General features: G+C 39.5%; 1 protein-coding gene across 1 annotated transcript in view; it reads left to right on the top strand.

The window, feature by feature from the left end:
- Positions 1 to 14,949, top strand: part of LOC108086440 — a 43,613-nt gene that overhangs the window by 5,407 nt on the left and 23,257 nt on the right. Inside the window, 1 exon segment of the mRNA XM_017183351.2 lies at positions 11,173 to 11,229. Coding sequence (XP_017038840.2) covers positions 11,173 to 11,229 — 57 coding nt within the window.

The following is a 14,949-nucleotide window of genomic DNA, read 5'->3' as shown; positions in this document are numbered from 1 at the left end:
GGTAGCGAGCCTTGTTGGCTATGGCCAATGTGAATTGTTGATGCACTGAAAAAAAAACTACTACTATTAAGTAAGTTTCTTAAAAATCAGAAAATGTTTAAGTGAGTTCATTATAAATATATGAATAGTATGCAAACATTTAGCATACCATATTTTAAACATAATTTACAAACCATTTTAAAAAGTTGTCTTATTTTTTTTCAACTTTCCTACCAACTCAACTAACTATATTTTCTCTCAGTGCACTGAGTTTGTTGCTGGGGCTGAAAGCAGTTCACCAGCAACAACAAGAGGCACAGCAACAGTAAGTGAGTGACGGCAACGACCGTGAAAGGCCATTTGCCTTCCACTTCAAACCCTCCCGCCCTCCTATTTTCCGCCCAACCCTACATTGTTTGTGTGTGAGTGTATGTGTGTGTGTGTGTGCGAGTGTGGCAAGGATAACCTAATACAATTTTTGTTTTTGTTGCCTAAGGACGTGCCGGAATTCGTTGGTGTATCTCTCGATTGCTTCGTCATGGGGTGGCATTGGGTGTTTGGGCGTTGAATGTTGGATGTTTGGGGTGTTGGGGTTTTTGGGGAGGTGTTTGGGGTGTTGGATGTTCCGACCTTTTATCCATAGCCCCCATCTCGAATGGGGCAAAGTGGCGTTTCCTACGTCAGATGCCTAGATTTGCAGCCCTTTCTGTTGGAACAGCTGCTTGGAAAATATTTCCCCTGTAATTGAAGTGCATAATTTGAAAAATATTTCCATTCTTCGGGGAAATGGAACAACGGCTGTGGCTGAAAAGCCCCTCCTCGCCCGGTTAATTAAAGTGCTGGCTTTTCTATTAAATTTAAATCAGGCGAAACGTGTAAATAATTTCTAGTTATTATGCATTCTCAAAAGACCCACAAGCGTTACTTCCACAAACACTAATTAATGAACAAAAGCTTAGTCGGGGAATCATGAACAGAGATTTCGGTTTCTATCTGGCTGCCTCCCCACAAAATGTTCGTTTAATTCCAATTAATTCATACACTGTTTTTGGAAATTAGCATTTACGTACTTGGATTTGTGCGTGGAGCCAACTGTTTATTTTCGTTGCCATTGATAACTGATAACCTCTCTCCAAAACATAGGTCAATGCTAAATGCGGTCAGTGAGTTCGTTGTTTATATGAAGTCAAAAACATATTATGTGGCATTATTTTGGGAGCAAGTGTAATCTGATTTAAGATTTAATAAAAGTAATTAAAGCGTATGCATTTTATTTATTTCATAAAACACAAAAATACTATACAAACGTTTAGTAACTTTAATTAACTAAAAGTGAGTCTTGCTACATTTATTCTTATAACATATTTAATTTGAAATTTATCGTTTGTGCGTATATCACACACGCTTTTAGGTTATACAATATTTTACAAAAGTTCAGACAAGTTCGCTTGCTCTAAAAAATAAACAAAACTTTGGCAATTCAAATTCTAACAGCTGCCCAAACATGCACGATAAAAAAAGACTTTCAGAGGTAAAAAATTCTCTAAAAAACTATAGCGAAATATTCGTTCAGTCGCCTCAAGTGTCGCAGCATAGAAAAAAACTCGATTTTTTTATGATATTTATTTCGTTTTTATTTTCTTCTAATTTCTGTTTGTCTACGCAAACTCACACAAACACAGGCACTTAAAAAACGAACGTGTTGAATTTAGGTTTACAAAAACAAACACAACGCAAATATGCAAAGTCAGAGAAGAGCAACAACAACAACAACAACAAAAGAGTCAACAGAAAATAATAAAAAAAAAAAAAAGAGTAAAGAAAATAAAGGCAGGCATCACGTCATACCGGTTTCAGTTTAATTCAGCGTCGTCAGCTCGACTTGGCCAACGTTTAGGCATATTGTTGCTTGTTTGTGTTGCTGTTGGTGTTGCTGTTGCTGTTAATGTTGCTGCTGCTGTCCCGAAAGCAAAAGAAAACCGAACCAGAAATATGGGGGAAGCTCACGAAAGAATAAATACCAAAATACAAACACAAGACCCAGAGTCCGGCACAACAAGAGACAAACACGCGCGCACTTCGACTTTGGGGCCACTACAACGGATTGGTTTTAAATCGGCTGGGGTTTCCACAGGGGAGAGGAGGGGGTGGTGGGTTCCACACTGACGCGACTGTGGCTGCAACCGACCAGCCAAGTGGTTGCAGTGGCTCGCTTTCTGCACAGAAAACAAAAAAGTACTTCAAACCAACAAAGCAAAACCATTTTTTGTTGAATTTCTGACATAAAAGTTGTCATTGTCTTTTAAAAGTTGCATGCTAATAAAATATTCAGACATCAGAGAAATATATAGTATTCAAGTTACTGAATCTTAAAAAATGTTTATATTACTTCTTTAAATTCCTTAAACAATTTAAGGTAGATTCATTGGTTTTTAAAACCTTCCATATAATGTCAAAGGTATCACTCTGTTGCGCTTAAAATACTTTAAAATTTTTATTAAATTTCTCAGCTATTTTTTTTCCATGTGCCTGCTTTACAATGCACCAATAAAACCACCATTCTGGCACTGTTAACCTGTTTCGGCGTCACTCGTTTTGCGGCGATATCTTGGCTCAAGACTTCATTAAATCGCTCTCGAAGTTGCGGTGGTTCACTGGTTCGGTGGTGCGGTGTTTTGGCCGCCGCACCCACTCGGCCAACAAGCCCAAATATTAGCACAGAGAACCGCCTGAGTGACAGGCGGAGGTGCATTGTTGTTGGCTCGTTGGCTGTTGGCTGATGATTCACCTGACGGTTTCATATATGAGTGTTTCTATCAAGTTTCGCGCTCCACTCCGCTCGCCTTTTGGCCATTTCAAACGGGTTTTATATCATCTTAGCCTTTATTCCGCTCGGCTCTATCTTACTCACCACTCAGCCATCGAGCTAACTTCAAATTATCGCAGCAAATTTCTTGGAATTTCATTTTGGCCCGGTGGGTGATTAATCGTAGTAATCAATAAATTATCAGCACGTATCAATTTAATTTGTAGCCGGGCCCAAAACGCCTCAAATGCAGCATTTGTTGTTTGCCCACGTTGATTTGGGCCTTTCGGCAGACGGCTTGGAAATCTCTGGCTAATTGTAATTGAAATTCACTTTGAAATTCGACCACAAAGTTGACATAGGGCGGTAATGGGAAAACAGGAGTTCTCAATCAAAATGCCAAGTCAATATTAGCCGAAAAGTCAATAGTTTAAGTAAAGTGAATTAAACCTTAAGACTTTATAAATATATAAAGTTTTTTCATGTGTTTTTAGTTTGTTTGTATTTATATCAATATGAAATTAAATTTAATATCATATCATGCACATCCTCCCATTGAAAAGCAAACAGAAAATTATAACTCTTGAGCATAAATTGTTATACACACACCCATCGAACTGAAATTCGCAGAATAACGAAAAAGTGATTTCCGATAAAAAGTTAAGTGCCCCCAAAAGCCCATAAGACAAACAGAATCCGGCCCTCGAGCAGGTTCAAACACTCCACATGGGATGGGTACCTTAAATATGATTATGTTGCAGTGGACATGGCCAAAAGAAAGAGATAGCGATAGATAGGGGAAGAGAGGTAAACAAGGTTACTACGTCAGGTAGTCCCTTCTGCGAAGAGGTTTCCTATGGGTAGAACCACAACCACCGAGGCAACCACTCAACGCCTAAAAGCGCAAAACAATAAACAACCCAAGATCACAGGGAGCGGGAAAGAGCCGGCGATATTTGGACCAGAAAGAGAGATGGAAAGGGAGAGAGAGAGGGGGAGGGGGAAAGTGCAATGGTGGAGACAGGTTTACCGGCTCGTCAGGAACAAAAGGGTTTTATTTTCTGTACTGTGAAGAGGGTCCGAAACTCTCAAGTTCAAATTCGAGCATCATCGATACAACCAACTAGATGCACTCGAAAAAATATTCTCTATTATTTGAACCATAGTAAAAAAGCAAATTAATGGGTGATAAATATTATCATTAAGATATTATATTATATCAATCAGATTTCTATATAAAACTCATATTAACTAAATTGGTTAGCTGATACTTGTACTTTATCTATTAAAGTTAAAAAACATTGAAACAATTTATTTGTATTTACTGTAACTACTGCTTTTATCTAGGTACCTTGCTATCTGTATCTTTATTTCGCATCTGGTATCCTTATCGGTACCTTGTATCTTTTATCTGCAGTTACCTTGTTGTTCTCCTCATTTCTCTGTTGATTAGAAAGTGACTAACTTGGCAATGAATAATGAATTAAATATTTTAACTGGATCTACATGATTGAGATTCCTTTTTCTTTCCGTGTGGAACTGATCGGCTGCGTTCTTCCCTGTTTTGGGTTAAAGACCCATGCAGGGAGTCTCCCCACATCTTGTGCAATCCCCCGTCGAACGTCGAACGTGGAGCGTCACCGTCTCCAACTGCGACTGTCTGGCGACGATGTCGTCTTGTTGTCTGGCGACGGCGGCGTTTTCAAAGCGATACAATCCCTGGATGCAATTGGAAAATATATACTCGTAAGAATATATGCTCTCGCAAAGTGGAAACCCTGGCTGGGTTGCCCCATCTCCGAATGTTGCATATCCCTCTCAACATTTGAATTACTCGCAACAGAAATATTATGCTTTCCGATGAAAAATGAGCCGGGCAGAAGTTTTTCTTATGTAAAGTACTTGCCCAGAGCTTTCAGCTAACAGGATTCTGGGAAAATACATTTTAAGTTGGAAAGACAATGAAGGGGGCAAGAATACAATTTGCGAGGAAACGTAAACGGGGAGTTGAAAAACTTTATATTAAACGACAGACAGAACCGCAAAATCACTCTCTCTCCCTCTCTCTTTCCATCTCTCTTGCTCTGTGTCTTTACATCTCCGCTCTCTTTCTCGCCGTGGGCCATTTATTGAAGGAAGTCACGTTACGAATGTGGCACGTAGTGCGCCCAGCACGTCGGGCACGTCGGTGAGGCGCCAGCATTTAGAATTCTGTTTATAGACCGCTCCACGCACAGCCATCTCCCTCGCACTCGGTGCCACACCAGCCATCCCAACACCCCACCACCCCCTTCCCTGCCACGCCCCCTTTTGCGACAAGCTCGTGCTGCAGATACAATCGGAGCGAGAAGGCGAATGACAGAGAACCGAAAAGTAAAGCAACGTCAAGTGCTACGCGTATCTTGCAGATACAGTGGGGTATCTCTTACTAAACTTTAGTTATCTTTGGAATTTTAAGTAATTTTTTTAACATTTTGTTTTATGAGAATTGTAAGAAAGATTTAATTACTTCCCCAACTTAAGGATACAAATTTCAATTTTGTTGCAAAAATGTATTCTCTTCAAAAAAATATCAAGAAAAAGTAATTACACAAAGTGGCGAAAATTGATTGGCTTACGAGTGCCTCACTGTACGAGAAGCAGCAGACATTGCAGAAGGTGTGGAGGTAGTTGATTGAGGATTGTCGCACACCACACTCACACACACTCACTCCCATTCGCACACGCACACCAAAGCAGACAGATTTCGTTTTTGCGCCTTTTTCTTGTTGAACACGAAAGTTGGCAGCTGTTGCCGTTGCCAGGATGCTCCGAAGTTCGAACTTAGCAGCAACAGATACTTTTATTTTTCGCTGGGACCCCTGTATCTTTGTATCTTTCGCCGGGCAGCAGATACACATACATATACATAGCAGCGAAATGGGACGACATACACACAGACGGCAACATTGTTACCATGGCTATGACGTAGTCGCTGCCGTGTGCTTGTGTGATTTTAGCCCAAGACTTTGGCTTTTCGCTGGTGAGCTGTAATTTATGTTAACGCAGATCGAGAAATAAATCTTTATTTATTTTTCCTCGACTTGTTGTGGCTTTTTTGCACTTTTGCTGAAACCGAAGGACGGGATAAATTTCTGCACAGCAGGGCCAGCTTGGAATGGCGATTGTTTTGCCTTGATAAGGTCGAGGAATACAGACTAAAGTTCTAAGTCCTTAACAGTTCTGAACCTCTAACTTTGTCAATTTTAATCCGATTCCAAAGTGGCATACCTCTAAACGTTTGTAATCACATCCTTGATGAAAATGCGTTAAAAGTTTATAATTTTCCGATGGTCGAAATTTTATCCCTGTTCATCTCCAGTTTTTTCAAGTTTCCTATGGTTTGCCAAAAGGTAACCCAAAACGGCACTTTTTGATCTCATACTTGGTCAATTTTACAAGGAAATGAATAAAAATTAAATAAGTTTTGCTTTAAGGATAAAATTTTATTTTTATTATTTACTAATTAGCAAGCAACCTAAAACATTTTAAATCTCTTGGACTCAAGTCGTTTTCCCATTTTGTACTCCACATTTCCACCAATTTGTATCTTCTGGAAAGGTAAAGCGAGTAACGGGAAAGGCACCCGTGAAATCTTATCGCTTGTGAACCAGCGGCAAAAACAAATACCAGGCAATTAAGGCGAGAGCAACAAAAACAATAACGAAAGCTAATGATAATCGGCCAGCAACAACAATAACAGTCAGTGACTAAAAACAACAAATAGAGTGAATATATGTATATTTATTTCAAAGAAGAGCTAGCGAGAGCAAAAGAGAGAAGCGAGCAGTTCTCTTTAAATTTTAATTTCAACCCAGGGAATTCCCTCTCTGTTTTCTGTTGAACAGCAGGTTGAACGCAGAAATTGAACGAATTTAAACGGGAGAGAGCGAGAGAGAGCATGCAATTCAAAGGAAATTAAGCATAAAAAGTGAATAACTTTTGATAATTGCGGTGTCAGCATTTTGGCATTCCATTTTGCGCTCATTCAACTAGACGAGAATATATTTAGATTGTTATATGTACCTATGTATTTGTGTATGGGATTGTGTGGATATAGGCGGATTAGTAGATGGGATTTGGGTTGTTTAAATGCGCGGTAAAAAAGTATATTGAGTTTGGGTAAAAGTTTAAACAGCTTGAAAACAATGATCTTATGAGATGTACATTTTTATTCAGGAGAAAAAACGTTCATTTAATAATGAACCCCTTCAATTTGTATTCATCCAGCTAATCGCCAAAATGTATGCTGTGGTTTTTAAAATATTGGTCAAGGTATTTTGCATTCGGCTTATTTCAATTAATTATTGCTGCTGTTGATTTTAATAATAGGCGCCACCCCTCGAATTTTGAAATCCCATCCAACTTTTTTGGCTCTTATCACTTTTTTTGCGCAAATATCATTTGCATAGTCACATGTCCTTGACCACCCCACGCCCTCTTTATATATAAGCAGAGATTTATTTTTTGATATCACCGCTTGGCCCTATTTAGCGCATTTGTGCTAATCAATCATTTCGACATGGGAATTCCAAATTTATTTCCTGAACTTTTCGTGCAAAAATCAGAGATTCCAGGAAGTCAGCAAATTGCGATTTAAATAATAGAATTTTGCATTTAAATTTGGGAAAACTTTGCAAACAAATAAAGAAAATCGAATAGAACAGAAGGGTTGGTTCTCTTATTATACAATTTACCCCAAAATGAACATTGAAATCCAACTTTAAAGGCTAACAAAATCTGATATCTACTGATCCCACTTTGTTGTCTACTGGACAATAAAACAATTAAAAAGTTCAAGCAGATGGAGACGAAAGTGCAGTGGGGAGGTGGTCGAGTCCACAGAGATAAGACCCAAATGGCAGATAGTAAAGTAAAGCCACGAAGTCGACTCACAGGAATTCCAGCACTCTGCTCCAGTTGCTCACTCGGTCTGGGAAGTCGAAGCCATTTAATTGTGGGGCTACCCCCTTTATGTTTATGGGTTGTATGGGTTGTGCAAGGCCCACACGCACATGGACGAAATTCTTGGCATAGTTAGGCAAATATATATTTCCATGTGGGTCGCACTCTAGATACGTACATACAGATATATACCTCCACACTCCACCGCCAAATCCACAGAGCCAACTTGAACAGCTGCCCAAAGTCGCCTGTCTGTGGCCCAATGTGCATATCCATAAGCATATTCTTTGCCTGTTTTTGTCTTTAATAAAATGTGCCAGCAGCTGCAGAAAAAAAAAATTGGCAGGCACAAAAATGCTCAAAATGCATTTTTATTTTTTCATTAATTTGTATTTGTATTTGGTTATTTATTTTTGCACTTTATCGTAGTGCTCAGAGAACAAAGCGAGCAGAAAAATTCTTTTCGGCTACGTTTGGAGTGCAAGTGAAACGAACTGCCAAAAAACTTGGATGAAATAAATCAAATTAAAATGCAGCAGCAGCAGCAGCGGCAGCAGCAGCAGTAGACATTACGCAATCAACAGGCTCATACGTCACGGAGTGGGTTGCGAACGAAATTGAAATTGAAAACGACGAATGAGAAACTCAAAGTTTATTGGGGGTGTTTGTATTTGAAGTGTTTGTATATGTACATATATATGTACGTTTATACGTTAGCGTGGGCCGATTTGCAATATTGCGTCGCTACCAATTGAATTTTTATGACACGAGCCCCGACTGAATTTCGTTGAATTGTATTTTTTCCGCGAACTTTTATCTTCGGATTCTAACACTTCAATTTTGTGGCATTTCCTCTGTCTGTGGATATATGTCACCTAACCAAGATATAAAACTGGAGATTGCCATTTAAAATAGATACCTTAGAATGCAATTTAAGATTCGAATAGTAAATGAATCAATTAGTTGACCAACGTTCACAGGAAACCCCCTTTTCCCATCTGGAATCAATCTGGCTGTTTGTTTATGGCAACAAAAATCATCCAGCACACATCTCTAAAAATATAAACAACTAACAGCGAATGGCTGAATCATTTCACTGCCAGTATTCGGCATTCCTAGCCCCTAAAGGGACATTACTCATACGCCCCACTGGCTATGATCGCATCACCATCGAATGGAATCGCATCGCATCTCATCGCATCACATCGCCTCGCTTCTCAGCTGGCTGAGCTCATGCGCCCCCAGCGTATGCGTAATGAGCCGCAAATGTTAATTGTTCTATAAACATTCGAGCCAGCAATTAGTAAGCCAGCAAGACCAAAAACCACAACAAAAACAACAACAAAGCAAAAACGCGACAACGACGATGAGAGGCTTCCCCCGATCACACATACAGCAATATATACACCATATATATACATACGTATTCACTATACAAAACTGCTAAACTGGTTGCAACAACCTCGTAACCAGTTTTCTCGGGCAAAAATAAAAGACCTGGCTGAAAAAGAGCTGAAAGATGACGACGACATTGCCAATTTCAATCTGCCATGCACATGGAAAAAAACGTCATAAACGATTAATAATAAATAACCCACTTTTTTTGAGCAAAAGTTGATAATTTACATAATATTAAAAAATAAGTTAGTCTAAAATCATTTAAATAAAAGGTTATAGGTGTGATTTGTATTATAAAAGCATAGCACTTGTAAATTTCTAGATGTTTAAGTTCACCTAAAAAACTGACTAAAAGTATGCTGCAAAGGATAAGAAATTTAGGCACTTGCTTTCAGGACTTCCGGTCTTGAAATCTCTTAAGATAAAATCACTAATTTTAAACCTCTAAATTGTTACATTTCTGCCACATTTTAATGAGGTTTTCTCTCCGTGTTTTTTGCTGTTGCTGCTTTGATGCGCATGTTTCCGCTTTGGCAAGAAATAAGAAAAAGAAAAAAACGAGTAGCCAAAGCCAAAGTTGGTCGCCAACAAGTCGCGGCCATAAACAAGTGCGGCAGGTGGTAAAAACGCTGGAACTCGGAGATGCGATTCGAGATGGAGTTGGAGATGGGGATGGAGAGATGCGTGCGCAATCGGGGCCGCGTTCTCGGCTTTCGCGGCTACCTGGGCCAACTTCTTTTCCGTTTTGTGAACTTGGCCAGGTTTCTTGGCCGCCAGTTTCAGCTGCCAGCTGACTGGCTTGCATTTGCTGTTTGCCTGGTGCCTGCTTTAATTTGCATGCAGGTTTTTTCCTCTCAGCCGCGTTCTTGTATCTCGTTTTTTCTTTTGCCACATAATCCCGAAGTTCTAAACGATAAGCCTTGCATATTTACGGGGGCTCGATTTGAAGGAGGGGATCTCTGAATCGTTGGCTTATCGCCGATGCGTTCAAAGTGCAGCCACTTGAAGCGACTTAGCTCGAGTACTTTACAACATATATTCTATAAAAATTGACCACAACCGGACAGATGATAAGAATTAATCGTGTAGAGCCCACATTCGGTTTGAAATATATACCAGATCGGAAATGGAGTACAAAATTAGGAATTCAAAGCCTTAGGAAAATAAAATTATAATTAGCAAACAAATAAATTCAGCAAGGCAAAACAATGAACATTATTTGTAGCACTATTATTTGGCATGTAGTAATTAAATAAATTAGTTTATTCATCACCTAGTTTCCCATTATTATATTATGAAGCTTGCTTATCAATTTAAAAAAAATGTGCGTCATTCGATGTCTAAACAGCTGCTGAGAAAAGCGAATCCGAATGATTTTTTCTTCGAAATCGCTTGTTTGGTTGTACAGCATTATGTGTATTTTTAGTGCCTTCATTGGGAATTTCGCCACAATTTGGCAAGAACATCCCCTGTGTATTTTTGGCCACTCGTCAATGCGTTTTTCACGTTCACATTGCGCGAAAATGTAGCAAAATATTTCAAATTATATTGGTACGCGTAGAAGAAAGAGATTCTCCCACAAAGCGTGTGTCTACTTTTAAATTTAGCAAAGAGCGAATGAGTGAGTATTGGTTTGTAAACATTTTTTGGGTGGAAATGAATTTTCAGGCTGGTTTGATGGCCTCCGTCTGCCGCCATTTCGCCTTTTCCACGCTTTCCACGCCCCCATGGAAATTGGCAACAGTTGGCTCTGCTTCTTCTCGGTTTTTCCCCCACGCCATTTGAATACTTTATTGACTATGAAGTGTATAAATGTGTATTTGTGTGTCAGATGTGCGCTTTCCTCGGTTCGATTTTCCCGTACTCTTTGGTATTTTCCTGGCCTTCGCTTTTGACGTCACCGAGTGAAATGCCAGCGGCGTTTTTGTGGGCGAGCTTTGTCTAAGACATAACATTGAAAATGCACTTGAAAACTGTATAATGTACTGTATATAGTCCACTTTTACGAATATATATTCTAATGTTTTGTGTTTTCTATTTTTCAGAATCTACTGTGAATTCACGCAAGAGTGCTTTGGAAACTGGGCGTGAAAAACTTAAAGGTGAGTTGGCATTTTAAAATTAAAAAATAAACAAATACATATAAAAACTAAGAAGCCTTATAAATATAATAATCAGAATGAGGGATTAACCAAGTCATAATATTGATTCCCCACTTAGGGTTTTTAATTCCCCAACTGAAAAGTATATTGCTCATTGCCTATATAGCATTCGGCGTGATAAGTCAATCAATTTATTTACCATGACTCAAAGAAAAACTGGCAATCTGTTACCAGCTATCGCACTCTATAAACCAAAGGCGTACTATAGCTTTCAGTCGAATCTATAACATCTACGTTAGTGAAATACTCCAGGAAATATAGCAATGACCTTCAGGGTTCTATCAATAAGGGTTCCCGGGAAACAAAACGTGAAACAGTAGTGTTTATCTATGGGCAAATGGGTGTGGGGAAAGCAGATGGGCTTCCACTCATGTCGAATGGCGTTTAATACAGTTGTTATGGGTGCCAAGCACAAAGCAATCTCACAGATACACAAGCGAGTGCTTAGCGATATTGATAAAGTGCGTGCTCAGTACATAGGCATCGAGTAATGAAATAGAACCGATTGGAGCTTCGGTTGATAAGGCCAAATGGCGTGATTCACGGCAGCGTTCACACAGAGATACTTTTGCTGTATATAAGTGAATCCAGCAGATACATCTACGCAAATAAGCAACACTAAAGTATCTGCGTATCTCTTTGTGTGCTGGTTGGTGTATGTGCAAGCGTATCGCAGAAGATTATGCGATTATAGATACTTTGCCGAAGTCAGCCGCATTTCACTTTCGTTCCGATAAGCTCAAACGTGACGTCGATACCAATAAAAATGATATCATTGCGATAAGGTAACTGAAATGGCTAAAAAATTGGTTTACCCATTGCCAAAAAAGATACAAAAATATTTAGGATTTATGTTTTATAATAAAATGTTAAAAAGGTGGTAACAGAATATTTAAATATTCATCTGCATGAATAATTTAAGCCTTTAGGTAAGTTTTTTAAAAGAAACCCCCTAAATCTTAAAGTATCTTTTAACGGCATCTTAACTATGGTATCCCGTTAACAAGATCAAAGATACATTTGTGTGAAATACAAAATCCGGCCAGGATTTTCACCAGAAGTGACCTAGGACATTCAATACTACCTGCTCGGTATAGAAATCTCTAGATGGCTGTAATTTAAATACGCTGCCGTGCCATCTTTAATTGCTTCCAGCCAAAAAGTCTGACCTGTTCGGGGATTTAGACCCTTTTGCTGTTGGCCAAGCGCCGGCTTAAGTGCGTCAAGTCAAGTGGCGAAGTAAGCCCCGATTATATCCCTTCGCTGGCAGGGTCTATTGATGATTTTATGGGTTTTACCCGGGAAATTCTGCTGGCCGGCCGTAATGATGCCATTTCGTCTGTTTCAGCTAGTTTTGGTTTTCAGCTCCTACGGTTTTGCGTTTCGTTTCGTTTCGGCCAGGTAAGCAGCGAGCAAATCCATTGACGCAAGTGATTAAGCTGTCTCGCTGATGTCTGGGCCAGCGGAAAACTAGAAAAGCAGAAAAGCAGCGCCGCACGAAGAGCTAAACCGATTCAATTAGCTGACATGTGAGACTATAAACAGCTGCTGGCGTATGCAAATATGCGGCCATGATGTGGCCAACAAAAGGAATAGCAAACGAGCCCAAAAGCCCATGCTTTCAGTTCAGTTACAGCCAAGAAAAATCCGATTCAGATGCAGATTCAGATGCAGATCTTAAGATATATACACATGCGTATGGGCGACAATCAGAGAGTCTCGATTCTCGAGTCGCGAGTCTTGTCGAGTCGTAGATCTCAACATTCCACGGCATTTTTTCGTTGGCGTCGCTCGTCTGCGATTGCCGAGTTTTGCGTTTTATTTACTGCTCTCGGTGCTTAATATAAAGCGATTTCATAGACGCCACAAGTACGTCGTCGAGCGTCGTGCCGAAGAATGTGTACAAAAGTATCTGTATCTGTATCTGCTATGAGTGAGTATCTGCAGCTGTAGCTGTAGCTGTTTGCTGTAGATGTATCTGTGGGAGCCCAGTCGCCAAACTGGCGATTCCCAATCAGCCGGAGCAACAAGCAGCCGCCAGCGGCATCGACTCTCAACTTGTGTACACAAAACAGGGAAGCTGTCTACTAACGAATCTCAAGTACCCTGGGAAATAAAAAAAATATATAATAGCAAACCCAGATAAAGAGATAAATACACAAAAAATAGGACATCAGTATACGATAATCCTATTATCCTTCATTTAAATCTTTTCAAAAGCTCTAAAAATCTTTGGATAACTAGAATTTAAAAGCCCCAGCCGTAAAATACACAAATTTATAGCTTGAAACATTAAATTCTAGTAAATATATTCAATTGCTCTTTTGAAATGGAATTTGTTTAATCGCTCTTTAAACTTATTGCAAACTGAAATCACACTTTTATTGAGTTTATATTGCCAAACTGCAAACGGATTTAATACCCGGCAGATGGGGGCTCTGAGTATATGTAAATTTTCACTTGATTCATGGCTTGCAGACCCGGGGGGGCTTTTGCTTTTGCTGATTGTTGTTATTGGATAGTTGAGGTTGTGCAAATAAACTAAAATAACTGAAATCCGCACCGGGCGGCTGTTTTCGCTGGATTTGATGATTATTCCACCTCGTCGACGTTTGGTTGTTGTTGGGCTGGATTGCTGGTTGCTGGTTACTCACACCCGGTTTCAGTTTCTGTTGACTGCCATCGGCCAAAAGTCAGCGTTGCGTGTCAGCAAATGAGCAATCGACAATCCTATAATGGCCAAGTTAAACACCCGAAAGCTCCACGCGGTCAGTTCTCCTATATTTGTGCCCACTAACATTTAATGTGGAAAACTTGTAGTTGGCCGTTGACTAAGGTCTGGGCGATACGTTTATTTATTCAGTGCTGACGCATTCACCCGCCTTTGAATCGAATGGAAACGAAGTGGAGCTGCTGCTTCTCCACCACCACAGCCATCACCACCAGGCAGTCTGACTAAGAAACTCTGGAACCGAGGCGATAGCCTTTCAATGGAAAGGCCACCTTCTGATAGTGCGGATCGAACTGCGCGGATGAGGATGATGTTCTTCGAAATCGCCTATGAGTTCTCAGAGAACTATGGTGTTATCTCCTGATTTGTACTATCGGTGACACGTTCTACTTCACTTTAAGGGGGAAATACAATTAGAAAATTTTTTTTTTCGAAAAAATTTTTTTTGGCTTAATGTACTCCAAATATATCTGGGAGTAAGCCTTTAAAAGCATAAAGCCGTCCGGTACTTATTTTCAGAGTTATACGCAATTTAGTGAAGGTGTGTCATATGGCGGACATGCACAAAAGTTAACTTTAAACGCTTCTCCTGAAAAGTCGTGTTTTCAAAGTCGCCGTGCAATGTACAGGTCAGAGATTTTATTTTAATCGAATGCGGTTTTTTGCATTATGTTTGAAATTAAATTCTCCACACCATGAATATAACGGTTTTTCAAATTTGTTTGTTATAACATGTTTTTTTTACAATCAAAGTCAAAAGAAAATCGTTATTTTTGAAATTTTTTTTTTAACCTAAAATTTTTTAATGGAAAAATAATTTTTTTTTAAATATGGTTTAATTCATGGTGTGCGCTGTACCTTTAAGTTTAAAGCCCAGTTGCTTTTTTTTGTTTAAGTCGTGATCCTGGACCTGGAGACTGCACGGCGCA

This window comes from Drosophila ficusphila, unplaced genomic scaffold (assembly GCF_018152265.1).
Source record: "Drosophila ficusphila isolate 14025-0441.05 unplaced genomic scaffold, ASM1815226v1 contig_414, whole genome shotgun sequence".
Classification (NCBI taxonomy): Eukaryota; Metazoa; Arthropoda; class Insecta; order Diptera; family Drosophilidae; genus Drosophila; species Drosophila ficusphila.
The sequence above is the reverse complement of the archived record's forward strand: the minus strand, read 5'-3'. Positions and strand labels throughout refer to the sequence as shown.